The sequence below is a fragment of the Aplidium turbinatum genome, chromosome 15 (assembly GCF_918807975.1).
Source record: "Aplidium turbinatum chromosome 15, kaAplTurb1.1, whole genome shotgun sequence".
Taxonomy (NCBI): Eukaryota; Metazoa; Chordata; class Ascidiacea; order Aplousobranchia; family Polyclinidae; genus Aplidium; species Aplidium turbinatum.
The window spans coordinates 963,618-989,960 of NC_137486.1; the positions used below are offsets into that span (position 1 = coordinate 963,618).

A 26,343-nucleotide genomic window follows, 5' to 3' on the forward strand; every position below is an offset into this window, starting at 1 on the left:
AGTTTATTTAATTACTATAGGTTCCAATTGTTATTTTACCATAAACAGAGATTATAATTATTTATGATAAATAGAAACCCTTCTATTGTCAGACGTAATAAAAGTCTTCATATCCCCTTCTCTAGATATCCCTGGGAAGATATGCTTTCCAAGTTCAAAGATTTAGGTGTGAAGATGAGTATCAAGGTTCACTATCTCTTCAGCCACTTAGATCGTTTTCCTGCAAACCTTGGTGACCTAAGTGAAGAGCACGAAGAAAGGTTCCACCTGGACATGAAGGTCATAGAAGAGCGGTGCCAGGGCAGGTGTGATGCCCACATTATGGCTGACTACTGTTGGCGTCTCCAACGTGACTGTTTGGCCACATCACATTCAGAAAGTCTTACAAAAGAAAATTTGTAAACATCGACTAATCTTTTCGCATCACATGATTGATTAATGTACTTTAACAATTTACGAAATGTAAGTTACTTCGATTGTTACTAAAAGTAGTGTTTGTGCTTTGACGCCACCTGTTTTTGCAAACGAAAATCTGTTGTTTACACTGCTAATATTGCTTAATTTTTGCTTGATTTTCACATAAAACATGATTTGCCTATAAGACTCTCTGCAACAACAATAGTCATATTTCACAGAATCGCATCAAAAATGTAAGGATAAGATATGAAAATGCTTGTAAAAGACAGACAAGGTCTCATCAAAGTTATACCATAAAGAAAATACCAATGTCAAAATTTGCATAGTTTAGCACTTTTTTGGAGTACAACCATGGAATATCTCATAAACTAGAGCCAATTTGTAAAAACCAAGGATTCAGCGGCATCAAAATATCGCAAAACCGTTAACACTTTCTTGGCACCAAAATGTGTGTTGACCAGTGCAATGAAAAAAAGGACTGGCTGCTCTCTAGTAGCCTTCCAGCTTAGTCCGGGTACATCGTGAATCTGGGGTAGTAAAAGGATAGACCCTTGGTTCCAGAGGTTCACACGACTACTACTACCTTTCTACCTTTTACCTGTGTCCTCGCCGATAGATATATTTCATTCTTTCTTTCAATCTCAGTTTCTCAACCTTTCATGCCTTTTCCCTTGCCTTTTCATGCATTGCATTTGAAATCGGGGTGTGCACTTGAGCAACGCACGTTAAGGACTGCTCTCCATTCAGCTGCATCTAATAAATGGCAATAATTCCATGGCAACAAGACTTCAACAATCGGAAACATCACTCTGTCAATCTCGGTGACCGGGCCTGCGTCAGTGATTCAATACCTCTACAAAGTATGCGAAACTGCCAGGATTAAGATCTGCAAGAAGCTTTCCCAGTCCGAGGATAAAGATTCAATCAATCAATCAAATCACTCGTTTTGCTTTATGTCTGTAATCTACGCACTCTGCTTTTGCTTTGTCACTTTTCTCTTTTCTCTATTTATGGTACTTTACTTTCTTTTCTTTCAGAACTTTCTTGACCGCATCATTATTCTACCGTTTTACTTTTACGAAAACCCTTTGATACTCCATATTATTCCTCTTTCATGATGTTTGCCACTCTTCTATTGATCTCATCCCATTCCACATCATCAGTGAGCACTGAGCAGGCTCCTTGCCTTATCCTTAGTTCTTTTGAATATTCGACTCTTTCAACTTCCATGTTTTGATCATCTTAACCAATCCTTTTCGCTGTTGACGATTATTTTCAACATGAACATGGACTCTGCCAACCCAATAGATTGTGATATGTGGAAAGACTTCGTTCTCGACAGACAAGCCACACCCTCGACATGAGGATTAATTCATGGCCTGCATGATCCAAATTGGTTGATGATTGTGATGAACAGAGATCATACAAAAAGAATAGCTTAGATGGTGGCCGGTTATGAACCACCCCGTAAGCGACAAACATACCAGAGGGCAGACAAGCACATTCCAATCTTAGTAAATCGATTTCTTGGCAGTGATCAACACAACAGCCTTCCCAAACAATATGGGAATTAAGAGGAATTTTAAAATGGATCCTTAAACAAGTAGACTAGAATGGTCCTGATTTGCCAACTTTAAAATTGCTAGACATTCAGTCTAATGGTTCCAAACTGGCTAAAATAAAAAATCTCCATTTTTTTAATTAATCGAAATTTAAAGTATGCTCAAAGACTCTAAAATTTTCCCACAACTGACCTAACTTAAGTTTGAAATAACAAGGAGGCATGGCTGCACTCTGCACCATGTTTAGTCTGCTGAGTAGTGAACTTTGTCGCAGCCTGGTTAACACCTTCAATTAAAAAGTTGGACGATCTTATCACAGCATGGTAGAGCTAAATAGTGAATGGAAATACTAAGAAAGGGAATCCAGAAGAGAAAACCAAATTTGTTCAATAATTATCATGGCAATGACGGTCACGAGAAACATAGGTTTGTTGACTGCTCAACGGGAACCTGGTAGGAGACTAGACAGGAAGCTGAAGATTGAAGAAGACTGAAATAAAGAGGAGAATCGTTATAGACAAAGCCAGAAGGGAGTTGTTTAAAAAAAGTTGAACTAGAGAGCAGTTGTTTCACAGCTAAAAAGAAAAGTATACTTTTTAGATGTATTTTTGGGCGTAGAATCCAAAAATCGAGTGCTTACACGCCCAAAACTAGACATTTTTGAGATATTAGCAATTTTTAATGTTTGTGGGCTACTTCCGTTTTTTATTTTCTAATTTTTTATTTTACCAATTTGTTATAGAAGACAGCTTCTTAGTCCAAAAATTGAAATTGGTCAAATTCTGCTTTTGAGCAACTGTAACAGTTTTTGTGTTTTTAAAATATGAAACTGTAAAAAAATACAATCTGAAATACAAGATTTAGTTAGATAATGTTAAAATCATCATTCTGACTTTCACTGTCATCTGAATCGTCAGATAAATTCAAATCCTCATTGGTCGCGACCCCGCAAGGGGTTCGGAATGGCCCGTTTCGACGAGTCCAATTCGGCTAATCCGATTTAGCTAGTCCGATTCGGCGAGTTCCCTATTCGGCGAGTTTTTGAAATTTTATTTTTGAAAGGGAATTATCAGGTATCGTAGCCTAATTGTTTTCACATCGTTTTAACGTCGCCGAACGTGCAGAAAGGAATAAAAATAAAATGTTTGAACTATTAAATTAAAATTCGTCATGTCAGTTGAGTTGTTTTTATTTCTGACCATCATATCAAAAACAATACACGTCAACATAGCAAAGGTAGAAACAACAAAACGCGAACGTTAAAACGTGCTTGTGACCGAAGTAAGTTATTGAGTTGAAAGAAATTTGGCACGGTTGCAACACCTTCAGAAAAATTTAAGATGTAAAGGGAAAATAAAAAAAAGAAAATGTTACAAAAAAAATTCATGTTTATATCTATAAGTGAGTACCGGTACTTTTGAATAGTTAAAATGATTAGTTTGGATCAACAAATCTGTGGCCTACAGCTTGGATTAAAAGGAAATTATCGGGTACCGTAGCCTAGTTATCCCTACCAGCAAAAATTTGTTCCAAGGACCCAGTTAGCCTAAAGCCTGGTCTACACTACAAAATATTTTGAGCTGAGCGTGGCGCATTCTTTGTTTATTTAACACAAAGCTTCACTCGGCGACAGAGCCGTCGTCGGCCTGAAAATGTCTGGTCATCGCGAGCTTTTTTTACGCTCTGGAGAGATTCGCTTGACCAAGGTTCTGGCTCAAAATTTAGTTTGAGCTCAGGTCTTGGCATTTTGTAGGACTTTGGTGGAAAGGCAGTTTCAGTTTTCTGGAAAGATGGTACTCTGTTTCAGTTAATAGGTTAGTTGGTGTGTGTAGATAAAAATTAAAAGGTTAGGTTTTAAAAAAGTCTTACATAGGCCTACTTAGCTGTTAGTTTGGTTAAGGTGGCACTTCACTAGGCTTTTGGTACGATTAAAGTTGGCCTTCCAGCTAGTATGGTGGTCCTACCTCTTAGACGGATTCAAACTATCTTTAGCTGTTGGTCAGGTTCAGGTAGCACTTCACCAGGCTTTTGGTCAAACTTGGTTTGGCCTACCTGCTAGCCTTGCATTGATTGCAGTGTTCAACTGTACAAGTTAAAGGATAGCTCTAGGTCTACAATACTATTCTAGATTATTTTCAGTTGACCTATTACACTGTGTCAGTACAGCGATGGATGCGTTTGATTGATAAGTATAAATCAATTGAAGGCGAATTTCCAGCCAGTTGACGTAACCAAGCAGAAAGTGACGCTGTTAGCGCTTGAATGCACACGGTCGCAAGATCAAATTTGCCAGTGTAGACAGTTTTTAGTCAGTCGAGGCTGGACAAGGCAGGCGTTTGCGCTTTTCGGGCTTGTAGTGTAGACCAGGCTTAACAGTTCATTTTTACATTGTAGTAACATAATGAAAAAGCTAACTAAATGTGTGGCCTATCGTTTTAACGTTGAAATCGTGTAGAAAAGAGAACTTTGATGACTAGGATACATTGCAAGCCTTAAAGCAGCCGGCGGCCATGGCCGCTAAGTAGTGCTTGAATGACCGCCTGTGCTACCTCCTCAATCGGCCAAGTTTGGCCGCCGGTTTCTTCTAGCCAATTATTTAATTTTGCAATAGAATGATCGTGGATTAAATGTCGAAAGTATGTAGTATCAAAGAGTGACGCAGAATTAGGTCAGCACATCATAGTCACTACTGTTGTATTGAATATATCCAGCTGCGATCACCAGCGCTGTAAGTCTTGTTTGCAATTCCCGATGTTTATTCTAACGAAGTGTTAATCCGAAGTGCTAATTTACATCGGCTGGCAATATTGTCGTTTTTATATCGATTCAATGTTGTCGGACATTGAATCGTTGTTTAAAAGGAGAACTAGGTTAGTTGACATCCATGGGTAAAACACGTGTCTTCATAGTTGAGAACGCTGTGGGTTGGTGACTTCACACCCTCAATGGTGACATCATAACGGAATAAATGGTCAGGTTTTATGAAAGGCGGTATGCAGTTGAAACAATTTACTGAGCTGCGAGCAGTTAAAACAATTTAGGGTCGTTAAATGGTCCCGCAATACCGGATTACTATCCCGATAAAGCATTTAATGCGTGGTACAACGATTCTATTGCAGTACGTCACCCAGACTTCAACAACGCCAAGTGATCATTTTAACATTGTTGCAAGTTTTATGCTATTTACTTGTGCTATCGCTATTGTATTTTGGCCTCCAAGCACGCAGATTTGGCGACAGAATTGAAGGGCTTCTGTGAACGAACAAATCGAAGGGCTTCTGTGAATGTTTCCCAGTTTCAACGTATCCTAGTCATGAAAGTTCTCTTTTCTACACGATTTTAACGTTTAGCGACATTAAAACCATGCAAAAACGGCAATTTCTGCTGGTTGGGATAACTAGGCTGGACGGTACCCGATAATTTCCTTTCAATCCAAGCTGTAGGCCACACATCTGTTGATCCAAACTAATCATTTTAACTATTCAAAAGTACTAACTTATAGACATTAAACATGATTTTTTTTTGTAACATTTTCTTTTTTTTATTTTCCCTTCATTTCTTAAATTTTTCTGAAGTTGTTGCGACCGTGTCAAATTTCTTTCAACTCAATAACTTACTTCTCTACACCTTTGCTATGTTGACGTGAATTGTTTTTGATATCATGATCAAAAATAAAAACAACTGAACTGACATGACAAATTCAAGCACGTTTTAACGTTCGTGTTTTGTCGCTTCTACCTTTGCTATGTTGACGTGTATTGTTTTTCATATGATGGTCAGAAATAAAAACAACTCAACTGAACTGACATAACGAATTATAATTTAATAGTTCAAACATTTTATTTTTATTCCTTTCTGCACGATTTCAACGTTTAACGATGTAAAAACGGCAATTATAATGAGGCTACAGTACCCGATAATTCCCTTTCAAAAATAAAATTTCAAAAACTCGCCGAATAGGGCACTCGCCGAAAAAGCCTCTCGCCGAATAGGGAACTCGCCGAATCGGATTAGCCGAATCGGACTCGCCGAATCGGACTCGCCGAATAGTAGCAGACCCCAAGGGGTTGTGTAACAAATTTCAGGGGTCGCAGAGAGCACACCAATTTTACATTAATCGTACATATTATCCTATAGTACTTTTCAGACGTTTATTTTATAACGCAGTTGTTAAAACTGATATAACTGTTCAAAACATTATTTTTAACTGAGTTGTAGATTCTGCGTAAATTGGCCTCCAACCCTGGAAGTGGGCTAGCTTGAGGACCGCATGCCAGTATAGCTAAATATTGAAAGTGTAAAATTAATCCAATCAATCGAAAGCTGGTTAAAAAAAAACGAACAGTAACGATAATTTCGTCAATTTTTGCACGGAAGTGGAGCTATTTTGGAAGGACTGTGTTGGCTTGTCTACTGAGGGAGCTTCTGCAATGACAGGACATACACCTGGGTTTCATGCAAAAGTGCGATTTGCGAGTGATAGGCCTACACATATTGTATTTACATAGGCAATAGGCTATGATTCATTGCGAGACCTTAATAGCTAAAAAAAGTATCCTTATCGAAATGCTATTGTGCAAGATGCTATGAAAATATTACCTTTGAGTCGCGCACTCAATACCCGTATTTTTGCAAATTTATACAGTATGGTGAAATGTAATGAGAATTCAGTTTAAATCCCTTTTACTGCATTGTGAAGTAAGATGGCTCTCAAAAACAAAACTTTAAAAATGCTATTAACGTTGAAAAATGAAGTCGTGGTTTTTCCAAAGGAAAAAAATCAAACTTAGTCCATCATTTCTGCAATGACATCTGACTTTCAAAATTATGCTATTTGTGAGATTTGCTTGAAAAATGGAAAGAACTTAATTTATCCATCTAAGGAAAAAACACCAATGTTTTTCATTGAAATCAAGAAATCAAAAACTTGAAGCGTTTGTTAAAAACTTAAATATCTAGAAAAAAGAAGTTGAAAATGATTCATTTGAATTTTTTTCATCTAGCCTACTGTAGAGCTTTTGACTAACAGTGATGTATCCCCAAATGTTTAAGCCTGTGGTTATCGACCACTTGTAAAATCTGTTGAAACAGTTTTAAAAGTATTTTCTTCCAGAATTAATAATGCCAAATTAGATTGGATCCAAAACCTGCTACTTTACACGTAGCCTATTGGAAACAAAACACCACCAAAAACACATTTATTCAGTGTGACGAGTGCAACTGTTTTCTGCTGCAAAGCAAATCCAGTGGTTGCTCAATGTTTGTTACTGCTGGTCTCAAGGCGATTTCAATCTTGCCTAGTCTGGAACGGTTTTCTTGCGATTGTCATCAACTTTGATAACGTTGACTCGCACAGACGCGTGAACACAAACGGCAGGAGTGCTGAGTGAGATAATTAGGCCTATAGATATTCCGCTTTAACGAGCCAAAAAGTGTGAAACTTTTTCCAGAAAATTCAAGCCGCAACGTACAGTCAGAAAATAGATTAGCACGTTATTCCTGAGATTTGGAAGAGAGGTGCTCGGTATTTTGTTTTCGTATTACAAATAGGTTTCGAAGATCGGAAGCTTGATGCTACTCTAGTTTCGTTCGAATTAAACCTTTTAATAAATATCACATATGCACATTTCGCACTGTTTATCATGTCAACTGTAAAGGGTCGCAAAAAATTTTAGGAAATTAAAAGGGGTGCGAGCAAAAAAGTTTGGGAAGCCCTGGTCTAAGGGTGACTCTGTCACAGGCTTGAATTCATTTGCAAGTTTCCACATTCTTGCAATAAAATTTGCTCGCTTAATGTGCTGGATTAAACGCTGCCCTGCAAGGAGGCATTGCTGTAGGTTCCAAACCTTTTACTTTTTGCAGATTCCACTCACTATGTATTGGCGTAAACTTTGTTTCAAATATAACTCTGCGGGCTTCATTGATGTCACAAAGTTGCCTTTTCCCGTATGTTGCACATACAAACTCTTCAAAGGCAGCTTCCGTGGCAGAGCTAACACTGGTGGAACTGCCTAAATCTGCCAGTGCTTGAAGGAATTGAGGGTGTTTTAATGCAATTAAGAGTGGTCTAGTTTTCCCTTTGCCAAAGAAACAAGAATTGTAAACACACCCTGTGATGGCATGGTATCCTGGCAAAGCTGGACAGAATAAGCCATTAATTTCACTGAGCTCCTCCATCATGCTTCTGATGTTAACAATACGCCGAGTATTGTTGTAAGCATGACCCATTTCTAATAAAACTTCTGTTTGCAGGTCCACATCGCTGCAATAATGCAAGAGAATGATCATTACATCTGTGTCATTGCAATGCACATTCACTAGCAGAGGATTGTTACAACTTTTGTAGAGCTGAAAGATGTGATGCACCATCCTTGTGTCCGCTTCATTGTGTTCGCAGTCATATAAACAGCAGTCCTGTCTTATTTCAAGATTGGTACTTTGCACACTAAATTCATAGCACTTTTTTCCCTTTGCCGCAATTACTTTCTTGTTGCCGATTACTTCAGCATAGGCATTTGAATGCCACTCATAAAACAAGAACGCAAGGAAAGAATCTTTGAACTGTGATGAAGATAGGCACTTTGAAAAGTCTTTAGGTCTTTTTTGGCTAGGACCAGTAATGCTGATGACAGTGTCGGTGTCCCCCCGAATTTCATGAGCCAAATCTTTGATTGTGTTTTGAGTATAATCGTCACATACAAAGTGCACTTCTTCGCTAGTAGCTTTATAAATCATAGTTAAGACTAAGAGAGCTTTGGCAATTCCACCATAAGTAGAAGGAAGGTTCGTTATCATTCTGATCAAGAACATACCATCAAAAATACTCACATCGCTTCCCGCATTCAATGGTTCATTAGCTGCCGTCGCAAGTAACTCAAGATGATTAGCCAATTTGGACTTGTTGGTTGTGGTCATACTTCCATCTACATTGCATAGACTAAGGGGAACTACTGACAGTGGGTGAGGCAGGACTTTTCTTAAGTCAAGCTTTTTTTGGCAGGACAAGTAAAGAAGTCTGCCAAACATGTCTTTGGAACATTTCAGCTCTACCACTTTCTCATCTTTTGTGGTGACAGTGACGAAAACCTTTGCTGCATTGCTAGCAAAATTTCTAACTTTCCTTCTCTTGATGGGCTTTTCAATTCGAGCTGGATCTTCTTTTATTTCATCAAGGAACTCCTGTTGCCATTCAGAACCTTTGCCAATTGTGTTCAAGAGATCATTTCTGATCTCATCTGGAGCTGGTTTTCCAGACGATAGCTTGATCAAGTGATTGCTTTGTTCAACATGTTGAAATGGATTCATGGTCGAATCGATAGTTTCACCAATCTTCATGAAATCAGCATGGTCTCTTTTTTTTCTGTAGGGTTTTGATTCTTGGTAAACACTTTCATAATGTTCCATACCAGCCTTCTCCATCGCATAATTTATCACTTGACTCCTTACATACTTCGTGACATTCCATCTTCCGTTCCTTGGGCAGAAAAACTCTGGGTGAACGCACTTATGCCAGTCATCCGGGATGCAGCATCCACATTCACAGTCATCTCCACTGCTTGATCAACAGGTAATCTGGAGAAGAAATGTCCAGACAACCTCACAGAGAAGGTTCCTTTCTCCAGCTAATCACATATGCCAAGGTGTGTGTAGTTCAAGGTGGTCCAAACCCTGGCACGTGAAGCTTTTGTGCATGCCGGAATTATCAGTGCTAAATCTAAGGTTTAAATATACACCTACGTTTTATAAATACATTACATTCGCCACAGCCCTAAATAAGTCGCGCATAATTGGGCCAATAGGTAAAGATGAGGGAACAATGTCAGTTTGTGACGACACAAACATGCGTTGATATTTTGCTTTATAGTCTGGGAGCCTACGACAGAAGATTTCACCCCATAAGGTACAAAAGGTTTGACCCCTTGAAGTTACTGGGGTCAACCATGTCACTCACAAAAAGTATGGAAGATTGACCGCACCGGGTGGATCTGGACGCTAGAGCCCCCTAAAAAGCCCAAAAAGTGGGTTAATTTCACCCCATAAGGTACATGGACCAAACTTGGTGAAAACGAAGTTCTATGTCAGGACATCACAAAAATATCAAATCTAACAATATTTTCGAGTGGAAAGGTGATGTAAGACCCCCCCGAAAGTGACCCCCCGGGGGGTTAATTTCACCCCATAAGGTACATAAACCAAAGTTGGTCAAAACGAAGCCTTATGTCAGGACATCACAAAAATATCAAATCTAACAATATTTTCGGGTGGAAAGGTGATGTAAGATGCCTTCAAAGTGACTTCCCTTAATGTGACCCCCTCGGAAGGTGTATTTCACCCCATAAAGTACATGGACCAAACTTGGTCAAAATGAAGTCTTATGTCAGGACATCACAAAAATATCAAATCTAACAATATTTTCGGGTGGAAAAGTGATGTAAGATGACTTCAAAGTGACTTACCTTAATGTGACCCCCTCGGAAGGTGTATTTCACCCCATAAAGTACATGGACCAAACTTAGTCAAAACGAAGTCTTATGTCAGGACATCACAAAAATATCAAATCTAACAATAGTTTTGGGAGGAAAGATGATGTAAGACTCCCCTAAAATGACCCCCCACGGGATTAATTGCACACCATAAGGTAGGCTACATGGACTAAAGTAGGTTAAATCATGGATCACGGTTAAATCGAAGTCTTAATTCACGGCATAACAAAAATATCAAATCTAACAATATTTTTGGGTGGAAAGGTGATGTAAGATGTCATCAAAGTAACCCCCAGAGGGTTTATTTCATCATAGAGTACATGGACCAAACGTGGTCAAAACGAAGTCTTATAGGTCCTAGGACACCACAAAATATCAAATCTAACAATACTCTCAGTTGGGAAGATGATAAAAGACCTACCCAAAAGTGAATCTCCTCCTATAGTTTAATTTACTTCATTCCTTACTCAAACCAACCTTGGTGTAACGGAAGTGCTATGCCAGGACAGTACCAATGGATTAAATCTAAAAATATTTTTATTTAGGTTTTGGTGAAATACATTCACAAGCTGTCCCATGATGCATGAAATGAAACTATAGCCTACTTTACAAAAAGTTTTTGTATAAATCATGTTCAGTCAATCGAAAAAAGGCAACAGGACATGACAATACATGGCTTTGTAACACCAAAAACAGAAAGTACATGAGAAGCATATAGGCTACAGTAGCCAGAAAATTGATCAAAGATCTTGATACGACCACTAAATGTTGAATTAATCGAACAACTGACTATCCAAATCAAAACGTTTCGAAGTGAACCATTTGGAACGTTAATTCAGGCAGTAATGAACATTTTCCAGCTGCTACAATAAATAACCCAATAAACCCAATGCAGTAAATTTTTGTTTAATGCTATTTGCTTCATGTCTCTAATCAGTTATTGTAACTGTTCATTCATAAAGAGATTGTTTGTGTAAATGTAAACGGTCGTTTCTTTATTCTTCATTGTCACTGCTGTCGCTTTCACTTTCTTCGTCTTATTCTTCGTCTTATTTGGATAGTCAGTTGTTCAATTAAGTCAACATTTAGTGGTCGTATCAAGATCTTGGATCAATTTTCTGGCTACTGTGGCCACGGGCGCCGATTCCTATAGGACAGTGGGGACATGTCCCCACCATCTTTTTACATGTCTCCACCATCTTTTTACATGCCCCCATCATCTTTTTACATTATTTTTGTAACGTAAAAGGGAAAATATTACCCGAATGTCACAATTTTACCAGTCAAACGTTTAAAATATATTGAAAGGAGGGGACAACATTTTTGTTTTATGCGAGGAAGCCCCAACCGTAGTAGAAATGTTTTATTAGGCAGAGAAACCCTGGTGTAACTCGCAAATTGTATTTAATTTGGTTACGCCAGGGCCACACAGTGCAACGTTTTAGAATTACTTTGAAAGAGTCGTACAAGCATGTAGTGCAGTAAGTGTAGCTTGTGTTACTTTTGTATAAGGAAAAAGCTATTTTTTCAGTTATTATTACATTGAGGTTAAGAGCTGCTGAAATGTCTTTACCGGTTTGGCAAAAAATTGTATATAGGAAAATTAGCAGTTGGAAGGCTGGCAGGCAGCTTTTTTTCAATTGAAAAAACTCTTACCCTACCAAATTTTTAAAAGACTTGTCACGTTCCAAATCGTCTTCAGTATGGACATGGCCATGGTCAACCTCTTAAACTTCAAGATCGATCGGTCAGAGTATTTTGCAGTCATTGACAGCTCGCAGCAAAATCTTACTGACTATTTCAAGTCGACTGATCTTGAGCACTACAAAATTCTACAAGAATCACTCTTTAGTGGAAAGCTACAATGACATTTGGTAGACGATTATCTTCAGTTCTTTGACACAAAGTCCCTTGCACAAGATTTTCGAATGATATTCAAGAAGATACCATCCGCTGTTCGGCAAATGTTTCCGCAAGTGGAACTTTTGCTCATATCACCAGCCCGCTCGTGTTCAGCTGAACGCTCATTTTCAACTTTGCGACGTATCAAAACTTTGTTACGATCTACCATGACACAGAAACGGCCAAATCATGCAATGGTCTGCTATGTGCACAATAAAGTTTTGAATTCGATCAACCTTCATTACAAGCCAAGGGTCAACCAAGACTTCGTTTTTAATTCGACGGAGACTTGTTGCCGAGTTGCAGTTTTTAGACTTCTGCTGTCCAATGCTGACACTGACAATTAAAATACATCGCATTAGACTTGTAGCCTATCTACTGTAGGCCTATTTGTTTGTTTGTTGAACAGACCCCAATCTTTCAGCTCGCTTCGCTCGTCTGCCCTTTCTTTCCTAGTAAATGTCCCCACCAATCTTAGAGAGCGATCGGTGCCCATGACTGTAGCCTATATGCTTCTCATGTACTTTCTGTTTTTGGTGTTACAAAGCCATGTATTGTCATGTCCTGTTGCCTTTTTTCGATTGACTGAATATGATTTATACAAAAACTTTTTGTAAATTAGGCTATAGTTCCATTTCATGCATCATGGGACAGCTTGTGAATGTATTTCACCAAAACCTATAAAAAAATATTTTTAGATTTAATCCATTGGTACTGTCCTGGCATAGCACTTCCGTTACACCAAGGTTGGTTCGAGTAAGGAATGAAGTAAATTAAACTATAGGAGGAGATTCACTTTTGGGTAGGTCTTTTATCATCTTCCCAACTGAGAGTATTGTTAGATTTGATATTTTGTGGTGTCCTAGGACCTATAAGACTTCGTTTTGACCACGTTTGGTCCATGTACTCTATGATGAAATAAACCCTCTGGGGGTTACTTTGATGACATCTTACATCACTTTTCCACCCAAAAATATTGTTAGATTTGATATTTTTGTTATGCCGTGAAATAAGACTTCGATTTAACCTACTTTAGTCCATGTAGCCTACCTTATGGTGTGCAATTAATCCCGTGGGGGGTCACTTTGGGGGAGTCTTACATTATCTTTCTTCCCAAAACTATTGTTAGATTTGATATTTTTGTGATGTCCTGACATAAGACTTCGTTTTGACCAAGTTTGGTCCATGTACTTTATGGGGTGAAATACACCTTCCGAGGGGGTCACATTACGGGAAGTCACTTTGAAGTCATCTTACATCACCTTTCCACCCGAAAATATTGTTAGATTTGATATTTTTGTGATGTCCTGACATAAGACTTCATTTTGACCAAGTTTGGTCCATGTACTTTATGGGGTGAAATAAACCTTCCGAGGGGGTCACATTAAGGGAAGTCACTTTGAAGGCATCTTACATCACCTTTCCACCCGAAAATATTGTTAGATTTGATATTTTTGTGATGTCCTGACATAAGGCTTCGTTTTGACCAACTTTGGTCCATGTACTTTATGGGGTGAAATTAACCCCCCGGGGGGTCACTTTCGGGGGGTCTTACATCACCTTTCCACTCGAAAATATTGTTAGATTTGATATTTTTGTGATGTCCTGACATAAAACTTCGTATTCACCAAGTTTGGTCCATGTACCTTATGGGGTGAAATTAACCCCCTTTTTGGGCTTTTTAGGGGGCTCTAGCGTCCAGATCCACCCGGTGCGGTCAATCTTCCATACTTTTTGTGAGTGACATGGTTGACCCCAGTAACTTCAAGGGGTCAAACCTTTTGTACCTTATGGGGTGAAATCTTCTGTCGTAGGCTCTCGGTCTATTAGTTGCTAGCACTTTCTCCGTTATGAAGGCACTTTCTCCGTCATGAAGCGATTAAAAAGCGACACACGGAACAGAATGGCTAATGAAACCCTGGATGCCTGCTTACGTCTGTCGACTACTGAATTTAAACCAGAGATCGACACTATATGCAAAAGCAAAAAACAATAAATTGTTTTGGTTTGCTAATTTGTTGAGTGTTGACGTGTTATGTATCGTATCTTTTTTTACTAGCTGAAAATCACTTTTTGAGTCGCAAGCAGAGATTAAAAAGTGAGTTAGTCATGCAGCAAAACATTAGGTCGATCAGAATAGCAAACTCAGTCGTTTCATTGCAACTGTATTTTGTCAGCGACAAGATTTGTTCAATGTTCATTGCCTGCGAACAGTAAGAATGTAGCTAAAACAGATCGAAATCTATAGAAAAGAAGTTCAAAATCGCAACCTAGTTAAGTTTTTATTTAACAACGTTTCCACTTCTGGTGCAACGGATAAGGCGTTGGCTTTCCAATTATGCAAACCTGGTTCGACTCCCGGCTTCAGCTGGTTGTTGAAAAACACCGCTCACCTCTACCCAGGGTGTAATAAATTGGGTGGGCGTAGTTGCTGAAGTAAAGGCGGCCGAGAGAAAGGAACTGGCCACCCTACTCTCCTTAGTGCCGAAAGCTTAGTATAATGAGAACCTTATCTTCTCATTCCCCAAAGCTCAGTATCTGAGTATGGGACCTTTTTACCCACTTTCAGCAACGTGTTATCATTTCTCACTATGCGGCCCGTGAAGTTTTTCTCAGACCCTAATGTGGCCCTTCATGTTCGCAGTCTTAGACCACCCTGGTGTAGTCCATGTTCAACAGTTTCAGGAAGTACAGTAGGTTCATGTGTCTGGAATAGTTGGGCTTGTTGCATGCAAAAAACACAGGGAATATTGTTTTCAGAGCATAAGTGAAGAGCTCAATATTATTCATCTATACAGCTCTGTTCATAAGTAAAAATTGCTGTACAAGATTGATGTAAAGAATCCAGAACTGGGCTGTACCGCCATGGTTGCCGTTCGGTGTGTCGTCACAGAACTTCTCATAATCATTCATAAGACCTTTCATCATCATTGTCAGCCATTGTTGTTCCACTGCAGGATGAAGGCCTTCCCCATATCTTGTCCGGTGTTTGTCGAATTGGTAGAGTTCGTCTCGCCATCTCGCCAACTTCTCATAATCATTCATAAGACCTTTAAAGGCATCTGATTTCTCTACATCTTCAATAAGTATACCGTACTGTTTCGAAGCATTGCTGTGATGATAGCATGTCTATTCACATTGTCCTTCATCTACGACTCTACATGTTTTTTCCTGAACGCAGTGGCAAGTAAAACATGCAATCGCTTACACCTGTTGTAATGCTTTCCTGATAAGAAGCCGCTAATTGACCCAGGAACTAGTACTTCCGATTGAGTAAGGATGTATGGACCTCCAGAATCCTCTATCAGGTAGCCCAAGCAACTAAAGTACCTAAACATGATGTGGTATGGTCCATAGTGAATGAATAACCTATCAAATTCAGGGAGCCAGAATATTCTGGATTTGGGCAGCAGGCTTTGCAATACCAAGGTCATACGTAACATTTATGGAATGTTCCTTGCATTCATCCGCTACTTTCAAGCTTGTTTTCATAGTATCAAGAACTACATCATGTCTTGTAGGTGGTTTCCCTATATTTGGCATGTATGCAACTGTCTGGCATGGCAGGGGATCTTTTGTAAGTTGAGCATTCCATCCTGACCACATAGGCGTGTCTTTACAGGCAGCAAAGGCGATTGACCAAATCACATCCCTTTTTGTCACATGTTGTAGATTTTCAGGAGAAGGCATATCAAAAGTTTTGAAATTGGTAGAAACTATCTTTGGCTTTTTTCTTACAGGCTCCAGCTCAACGAGAGGGATTTCAAGACTCCTTTTTCTAATCCAAGACAAACCAGAATTGCTACTATCACTCTGTGATGGGCCTTGTTCCTTTGATCCATCTAACTCTGTTGTCATATTTTGGAAGCATATTCCTTGTGTATCATGGAGGGTGCCACTGCCTGAAAGCGTATGTTTATTCTCACCATAATTGTCCCAAGCAATCGCAATTGCTAAACCTTTTTATCCAATTATTTCTTCTGGAGAAACTTTTTCCTTCTCCGAAGCCTGTAGGGCATTTCATACTCCTCACACAAAGTGTAGCCTACGCAGTGTCCAAAATGGTTAAGAAGTTCAATGACTTGAAGCCCATCAACAACTTCAGAGTCATCCCTAACAGCAGATGCTTTGCAGGTTTGATTCTCCCATATGTAGCTTTAAACATCGTCTTCAGCGGATAACAATGCAGATCTTTCACAGCGCTCGGTCATGGTATCTTAGCCACCATACATATATTTGTAGAACTGCACAAGTTCTTCAGATGAAAATCTTTGATGATGAAAATCTCACGTGTGATAACGGACACTACGAGATTTCAACAAGTAACTTAAAGACTACAGCTTTTTACGCTACAGCATAAAAGGCCTTAGGTGAGGTCACTGGTAACAGACAAACATTAATTTGCAGGCTAACCAGTCTTGTGACGTTTCAAGTACAAAAGCTATCTGTATTGCAGTGCTTTCAAAACTGCTTCATAAAATTCCACAGCTTTCAATATCATTTTACCACGCACACAAAGCAACGTTGCTTTCAGCAGTGTTGCTAGATGTTTTAAAATTTCCAGCCCAAATGCCTAGGAAAACTAGCCTAAAAGTAGCCCAATTGTTACACGTAATGAAACAAGCACAAATGTAACCCAACTTAAGAAAGATTGTGCAAAGTGAAGTCATCAAAACTGAAAATTGTGAAGTAACAATAATATTTATTCTATGAAAGTTGGTTCGAATTGAAACGAAACAACCAGACCACAACCCATCACAGCTAAAATTTTGCCGCAACCAGGAAACAAAACTACCCGAATTCCGAGGGAAAACAGCGGAACTAGGAACTTTGGTTTTAAGCCATGTATTCAAATGTAGCCGCTATCCAACAACCGCAAACTTCTCCTGAGCTCCCAAGCAATGACGTCATTCTCTTGCTAGCCCAAAAATGCAAATATCTCAAAAACGTCCAGTATTCGGCTTGTAAGCACTCGATTTTTGGATTCTATGTCCAAAAATACATCTAAAAAAGTCATCGTTGAAATTCCTAATGAAAATGTAATTAAAGCCATGTAACTCGTGCTCTACTAGTAAAGTCTGCAGATTGTAAAAGCTTGGCAAGTAGGGCAATGCTTTTCACACAAAATGTTATATTGAACCATAGATAACTCCTTAAGTTAAGGACTGGAACTTTCCATGCTGCTCGGGGTTTGTAACTTGAGTCTGAATGATTAATTTGAGTCCTGCGCAAAAATGACTTCTAGAAAAGCTAGAGATATAATCTTAAAATCCACATTAGGGTTTTTGAGGATGGCGAGTTCAATGGTGCTACTTTTAACACCATTTGAGGTCATTTTCAAGGTCACAATATTATATTTTAATGTCAAATTACAGAATTTTCGTCCTTTTTGCATCAAACTTGTAAAGCAAAACTGTTTGAAAGAAGTCTGTGACGAAACATGATATTGTGCACCTACTGCATCTATTGTGTAAGATATTTTCTCTACACTGCCGAAGTTCTTTGAAGTTCACGTGTTTACGAATGGCAATATATTGATAAATGCCCATTTTTTGGCGGCATAGCAGCTTTTTCCTGACGATTTATCAACTGCAATTGATGAACTGGAAAATTTCTTGGTTTGAAACAATATAGAAAAAACATTTTGTTCTGGGAAATATTTTAGTGATTTCATACGCCCTTGCAAAACATGGCGGTTCCAAGCTTTTGTGAAGTAACAATTTACTGAAATCATAGCCTCTAGGGATTTAGTTTATTGCGTACAGAAACAACATTCCATAATTTCATCGAAAATATTATTTTCGATTTGTTGCTTGTTTAATGTAACTTGTTTATTGTAACAAAACACGTGAAAAATTATCTGAAATAAGCGCTTGTGCCTGAAATATTATCAGACAGTTTGTAGCCAAATGTGGAGAAAGAGTTCACTTCATTTGTGAACTTGGTTTGTGACAGCATTTTTTCAGCCAGTTCGGACTTATTTAGTAAGTCGAGATTTGTAGAATTCGGATAAGCAGTTTGAAGAGATTGCTTCATGTGAGTAAAAATTGATTGCTAATTTGTAAATTTGGCGTTTGCTTTGTGTTAAACGTCTGACATGGTTTATTGACCGAACGGATACCTTGTTTATAAATATGGCAATAACACTACTATGAAAAGATGGTAATGAAGTGCCATCAGAGTTCCTACATAATTTGAATAAAGGTGGACTGAGTGTGACGACTATATCAACTGTCTTTTTTTGTACATAGTGCCTGTAATTTGTATGACAAGACTGAAATGCGTTGCCAGTTTCATTTTGCTGAGCTGTTATCCTTTGTAGATACACCTTTAGCTAGTAATAATGCTGCTTGTACTACTTTAGCCAACATTCCATTGAAAGCTTGTGTCCTCAATGTAAGTGACAAAGAAAAGTCTTTGGCATGCCTCAGGAGGCAAGAAAAGCTTTCCAACTAGTGATAGACATTGTCTATTAAAGCGTCATGTTGTTATGTATTTGTCATTTTGTGTATTATATTGTAGGCTAATAAGACTCCTTTAAATAATAGCCGTAGGGTTGAGAAATACATATGATTTTATGTAATAACATGTTTCATCACTTCTTTAAAATGTTTTGCTTTACAAATTAAACCCAAAAATGACCAAAATTCAGTAATTTGACACTAAAATTTTGACCTTGAAAATGACCTCAGACGGTGTTGAATGTAACACTATTGAATTCGTCATCCTGAAAAACCATAATATGGATTCCAAGATTGTGTCTCTAGCTTCTCTATAAGTCATTTCAGCCCAAAACTCAAGTTAATCTTTCAGACTCAAGTTATAAACCCCGAGCTAGCAACTTTCCAGTCCTTATCTAAAGGAGTCTTAGGCTACGTTTACATGATAGGCGAAATGAAAATGACCGAAATGAAATCTCAAAGCGGCGTGAAAAAGGTTTTGTTCACATGCCATATCATTGCGGCTGCTTTTGGTTTCGGGCGAAAGAAATACAGCCTCTACGCATGAGTGATTTTCACGCCTGTAACTAGGCTACTGAGTACGCTGAAAATAAAGTTGGTTCTCCTACCCAAAAAAACATAGATTCTACAATAAAACATGCAATTCCAAAGGGTACATTAACCAGTACTGCAACAGCACAAGTGTTTTCAAAATTCTTTTGGATCAATAGACTGACATCACAAGTTCAGAGCAACTTTACTTGTGTTCTTCAAGAATGGTCTAGCTTAATTTTAATTATTTGCTCTTTACTAGTGCACTAATCCAATTCATGTATTAAATGATTACAGATGACATTGACAATAAGTTTTTGTGCTCGGTCTAAAAAAACAGCCAACATTCTAGACTAGTCCCAATTGAAAACGTAGGCTATATCATCATAACTTTACAAATATAAAGCTATGCCTATTGCACTGATGTAATGCTCAAGTTCTCCTTTCCTAATACACTTTGCAGCATATCTGGCTGGTTCTAAAGCACAACCATTATGACTTTAAAAACAAAACTATATTATTTATTTTATGTTCAAGTTCTTTTAACGTGCTACACTACAAATTACTACACTACCAGTTAACTGACTATAATCAAACTACTAGGGCTAATCTCATTGCTAGGATCTCATTGCGGCGTGTTTACATAGCTGCAACCAGTTGACATCGGTTTCATTTCTGTCAAAACTACCGATGTGAAATCCAGACCGCCATGAATCTCACTTCGGTCGCCGCGTGTAAACAGATTACGCGTCCGCCAAACGAACCGAAATGGAAATCTTTCATTTCGGGCGCAATGAAACGTCATGTAAACGTAGCCTATGTATTGAACAGAAAAATATGTTGTTTTGTTAAAACAATGAAAACTATTAATACTACAAAAAGTGCTCAATGCTAAGCTAAAAGGCAAAGCAGAGCAAATTAAATCAAACATAGTTATTACTATCTGAAGCCTTTACAAATTGTTTCACCTAACGGATCATCAGAAGGTCTTATTCAAATAGAATCTTTGTTTTGTTTTGTTAATACGCGATTGCGCGTGCATTTATTTGTCGTTAGTGCTGGCTTCAGTCAGTGAAGCTGCTTTATCTAGCAATGCTGTTCACACAAAATGTTGTATTGAACAGAAAGATATGTCATGGCTTCCGTGAGTGAAACTGCTTAAACCGGCAAAGCTTTTCACACAAAATATTATATTGAAAGGAAAAATATGTTGTTTTGTTAATGCGTGTGCATTTATTGGTTGTTATCAATAGTCATGGCTTCAGTGAGTAAAGCTGCTTTATCCGGCAATGCTGTTCACACAAAATGTTGTATTGAACAGAAAAATGTGTCATGGCTCCCGTGAGTGAAGCTGCTTAAACCGGAGTGCTTTTCACACAAAATGTTATATTGAACAGAAAAATATTTTGTTTTGTTAATGCGCGTGCATTTATTTGTTGTTAGTCATGGCTTCAATCAGTGAAGCTGCTTTATCTGGCAATGCTTTTCACACAAAATGTTATACAGACGAAATCGGTTAATCGTAACACCTATTTGCCAGACGTTTTGATATGATTATACGATTGATTCGTTTAACCAATTTGCTAAAAAAAAGGTTCATCGTGAATAGGCGTAATTGTTGAGAAGACGTCTTTGCTGACTAGGCTGCAAAGCACATTACAACTGATTCTCCTTACAACTGTTTACGATTCTGGTTAAACTTTAGAGAGTTTACTAGTTTTCTGTTACATGACACTATGCCTAATGTCCAGCCAGCAAACTGGTTCTTTTTACATTGATTTATCGTCTGCAGACGTTGAATCAATGTAAAAAAGACCAGCTTTGCTGACTGGGAAGAGCTTGTACAATCAAAGCATTTTTCTGCAAACTGCGGCAATCGGACTTGTCTTCATCTCACCGATCTCTGTGACGTCACAAGGCGAACTTTGACCGTTGAAGTTTTTGATTCAAGCATGCTATTTTTAGCCTACCAGCTGTGTAGTTTTGAGAACGGAATATGGCCTACAAAAATAGAGGTATGGCAGAAAAACACGGCTCACACTTACTGTTTGTTTTGAAATCACAAAGGTTTTTTTTCAAGTCTTTTGCGCTGTCTGGTAAAATAATTAATTTGCGATGTTCTTCAACTGAACGAAACTGCACAAAAGAAATTACGCACTGCATTTCACAACAGTAGGCTACTTTTATTCAGCAATTTAAAAAAATTCTCTAAAGTTTTCTGGTTTAAACTTTTGGACATGCTTACCTCTCAAGTCGAAATAATTTGTCGGCGTCCATTCCTTGGAAGGCCAGTCACCGACGGATGACACCAAAAGCATTTAAACTTATTTATTGGGAAGTGTGATTATTCCTTTTGTCTGCTCTTCTGTTTTAATGAAGCCCAGCTGTGCGAAAATTGGTTGTTTGCAGTGCGATGTCAAGCACATAAGATTATGGCCTGGGATTGCAGACACTTGTCTTTGTTTTGATCGCTTGCGTCTGTCACACCTTTGCTTCATTTCGCCTTCAAACATTGCAGACAAAAAGAGACATTCTCTTTTTGCTTACGGGTACAATTAAACGATTAAATAAATGAAGTATGCAAACGTGAAGCAAATCCTGATGCTTTTATCCGACTTATTCTTTTAAGTGGTATACGCTTAACCGATGTTTTTACTTAACATTAGATTGGATTTGGTTTGGGATTTCAGGTTTTAATTCAAATAAACAATTGATACGTTTAAGCGGTATACTATTAACCGATTTTGTCTGTAATGAACAGAGAAATATATTGTTTTTATAATGCGCATGTTCGGCATTTATTTGTTGTTAGTCCAGGTTTGCTTCGGTGACAGCGTTATCAATAAATTATTTAAGTTTCCGAACACGACAGAGTTCACTTTTAGCTAAGTCAAATAATACCCACACTAAACATCAGTAAAAAATATACCGTACTGGTAGCTTATATTCAAGCGGGTGGTAGGTTTGAGTGAAGAGTAACTTAGTTTTCCATCAAAACCGCGACTAGGTTTTGCCAAAGTTGAACTGATACTATCTGCAAGCTCTTTGTTTGAAAAAGACTATGGTACTATGAATAGCACCTAAATGAACGGGCGCCACAGTGCTCCGCACCTAAATATCCTGACACCGCAGTGTGCACACCTTTTCGACCGGCGCCTAAAAGACGTGCACCCTGTCCCTTATTATCTCCCATCGGTAAAAGTTGTCATTTGTTTTAGTTTTGTTCTTATGCAGTGGACGATAGTTTTCTGGCAGTCGTGCCTCCACCACCTGCATCATCACGTTGTCAACATGTGGAGGCTTGCATCCATGGATGATTCTTGTCAGGTGTGGCCAACACAGGATTACTCATGTTGGAACGGCTGCGGATGAGATGACAAAATAAAAACAATCCAAACTCTGTGCTAAGAATGCAAGCTTGTGATGAAGCTTGGAGGAAAATGGAAGGCAGGATGGATCGTGGTGGAATGAAGAAGTGAGGGAAGTAATTAGTGTGAAAAAAGTCACATACAAGGATTGGTGCAGAAATAGATCAGAAGAACCTTAGATCAAGTAAAAGCCAATGAAAAATTGGGCAAAGAAAATAGTTGCAAAAGCTATGAAGCAGCTGAACAAGAATTGATCAAATTAGAAAACAGTTCTAACGAAGTATATAAGTTTGGAAAAGAAAGGATTGGAAAGGACATAAATGTATGGAAAGGACAAATTGGATTGGAAAGGACATAAATGGTGGACGATGTATCAAAGGAAGAGATAGAAGACTTGGTTTCCATGAAAAAGATCATGGAAGAATTTGAAAAGAACATGAAGGTGATAATAAATGAGGAAAATTGGGATCAAAATGTGGAAGCCGACGTGGTTACAGGTTCAATAAAAAGAGTAACTCGAGAGAAGAATACATAACCAGCAGGGAAGACTCCTGGACTATCTGAGGTCACTGTGGAAATGATATGTGCAAGTGGAAAAACATGGTTGAAAGCAATGACGGAGATCAGTCAGCGTGTGTTAGATGGAAAAAGCATGCCAAGTGAACGAAAAGGAATGCCAAATGAGGTGGTCAAAATGATCAACATCACCCATTTACATTCTGTGGAGGTTGAGTAATGAGTATAGAGGGAACAGAAACTGGAATCTTTTTTCAAGTTGGCAGAATATTTTTGCTTCTCTCATTTGGGCAACATACCAGCTACATTTGTAAGGCATGCTGCAAAACATAAATGACATAAATGTATGGAAAGGACATAAATGGTGGACGATGTATCAAAGGAAGAGATAGAAGACTTGGTTTCCATGAAAAAGATCATGGAAGAATTTGAAAAGAACATGAAGGTGATAATAAATGAGGAAAATTGGGATCAAAATGTGGAAGCCGACGTGGTTACAGGTCCAATAAAAAGAGTAACTCGAGAGAAGAATACATAACCAGCAGGGAAGACTCCTGGACTATCTGAGGTCACTGTGGAAATGATATGTGCAAGTGGAAAAACATGGTTGAAAGCAATGACGGAGATCAGTCAGCGTGTGTTAGATGGAAAAAGCATGCCAAGTGAACGAAAAGGAATGCCAAATGAGGTGGTCAAAATGATCAACATCACCCATTTACATTCTGTGGAGGTTAAGTAATGAGTATAGACGGAACAGAAACTGGAATCTTTTTTCAAGTTGGCAGAATATTTTTGCTTCTCTCATTTGGGCAACATACCAGCTACATTTGTAAGGCATGCTGCAAAACTCCAGCTCGCTGATTTCAGCACATCAGATGCCTGGTCCGAGGAATTGAGCACTGTGCCAAAAATAAAGTCTCGCCTCGTTCTATTCGATGTCTCTCCTGCCTCTTCACTCCCACTTGGTTCTGAACTTTAGAGAAGAGAGTGGGTGACACTGAACCGAATAATAATGGGAGTTGGCCGCTTCAATGCTTGCTTAACACGCTGGGGCATAAGGGACTCTGCTGCTTGTCAGTGCGGTGCGACGGAGCAAACAGCTAACCACATCATCTTTGGGTGTCCCATCTATTCCCCTCCCAATGGACTAACAGGCCTCCGCACACTTGACGATCTGACGAAAAGTTGGCTCCAAGTCTTCCATTCGGCTGACCACAAACTTTCTGCTTCATACGAACAACGACGACCAGCTACAGAAGCTCTATATTGAAAAGTACTTGCATGGACATCGTTTGAGATGGTTTGGACATGTTGGCCAGTGATGGAAAAGATATGAAAAGAAACACAAAAGAAAACATGGGAAGACACAGTAAAGGATGGCCTGACAAAAAAGAACTTAAAACTGAACATGCCAACAACAGAGTTCAGTTAAATTTAATCAGATAGATTCTATTTGAATAAGGACCTTCTGATGATCTCCCTTTTAGAGTGAAACAGGCTGTAAAGGTCTTAAAAAGTAATAACTATATTTGAAGAGTTCACTTGAAAGCACTTTTATGTTCATCAATGCGAGATTTGATCTTGCATTATTTGGCCAACATAAATTAAATTGGAATCACCACAAACAGCTTGGAGTAGAATAAAAGTGCTCACCCTCAAGGCGAAATCACAATCGTCAATTGCCTTCTGGTATTCATCTATCTTGAAATAAGCAGTAGCACGATTTGTGTACAGTGGTGTAAAGTCCTTAGCAATTTTCATAGCCTTTGTGTATAGCTTTATAGCATCTTCAAATTGTTTGTTGTTGAAAGCAGTGTTGCCCTGGTTCTTAATGATGCTAGCTTCCTGGTGCCGTTGCTTGCGAGCATCTGCACGTTGTTGACAGTCTGCTTCTAAAGATGCCAAGAAATTTTCTTGAGACACAGTTTGTTCCAAAAATCTTGGGCTGGAATTCTAAAAAATACAAATTACCAAGCCATAGTCATTACCACGACTACCACGTTAACCAATTTTCGACCAAAAACATGATAGCTTTACTTCATAATTTGCAAATTTTGACCAATGACATCCAGCGTCGTTTGCAACTCAAATGCGAAATACAAAGTATAATATTAGAAAACAAAATATTAAGGCTGTGGATTTACCATTTACCAAACAAAAAGCAAAGACCAAATCACCATCCTAAACTCAGGCTACTTAATATTCAATTGTCCGATCGAGAGTAGTGGACAAACCAAGATTATCTTGTTTGTTCGCATGAAGCAGAATGGTAGGAAGTGCAAGACAATTTATTTTTTTAACATTCCTTTATCAATTATTTGATCTTGGAAATAAGCTGTTATGTTGGCTATTTAGTAAGATATCCCATTTTTGGGCAACTTTTCAGAAAAAATAAACTTATCATATAATATATACTAAAAAATAGTTTTCATGAATAAATAATAAAATAGTTTAAATAAATAATAAAATAGTTTTCATATATATACTATATCATAATATATAATATTGCTCACTGCTTGCAGTTTGAGCACTTTGGCACAGGGTTGGCTGATTTAAATCAAATGATTTAAATCATTGATTTAAATCATGATTTAAATCAAACAATAAAAATCAAAAAAATCAATTAAAAAAATCAATTGATTTTTTATTTGCTAAAATAAAAATAAATACATCAACAAACGTTTTACTGCTTCTTTGTAATACAAAAGTTATATTTAAATACATAAGGCTATAGGCTATGCATGTTTTGAAAGGCAACTTAGTTTACTTGGCAGTTCACACTTGGGACTTGTATACCAGCTCCAACATAGTATATTAGGCTAGAGCTTTTTAGGTAAAAAAAAATACAATCAACGATTCAGAAAAGTGATCTGTGACTTAGTAAGGATGGTACTATCATCATAATATATCTGTGATGTTAAGGACAATAACGTTAGTAGGTGGGAATAATTGCACATGGCCAGGGTGACTGCTCTTGTCATTTATGAGAAAGGATGAGCCTTGGTCTGAAGTTGCAGCAATGTAATAGCTCAAAGTATAGCTGTGATTTAAGATACTGATGTGATAATTAAGTATAATACGGAGTTTCAGTTGTGCATTTCAA

The 26,343-nt window shown here is 38.2% G+C and overlaps 1 protein-coding gene across 3 annotated transcripts in view; it reads right to left on the minus strand.

Annotated features, from left to right (window-relative positions):
- The window catches only part of LOC145783879 (tetratricopeptide repeat protein 12-like), a 172,641-nt gene that overhangs the window by 108,854 nt on the left and 37,444 nt on the right, over window positions 1-26,343 (minus strand). For 2 of the 3 annotated variants that reach the window (XM_082595635.1, XM_082595634.1), the window contains one exon: window positions 24,894-25,193. The exons of the other annotated variant lie outside the window; for it this stretch is intronic. In XM_082595635.1, the coding sequence (XP_082451761.1) occupies window positions 24,894-25,193 (300 nt within the window). The remainder of the gene's footprint in view (window positions 1-24,893; window positions 25,194-26,343) is intronic. 3 annotated transcript variants of the gene reach the window in all.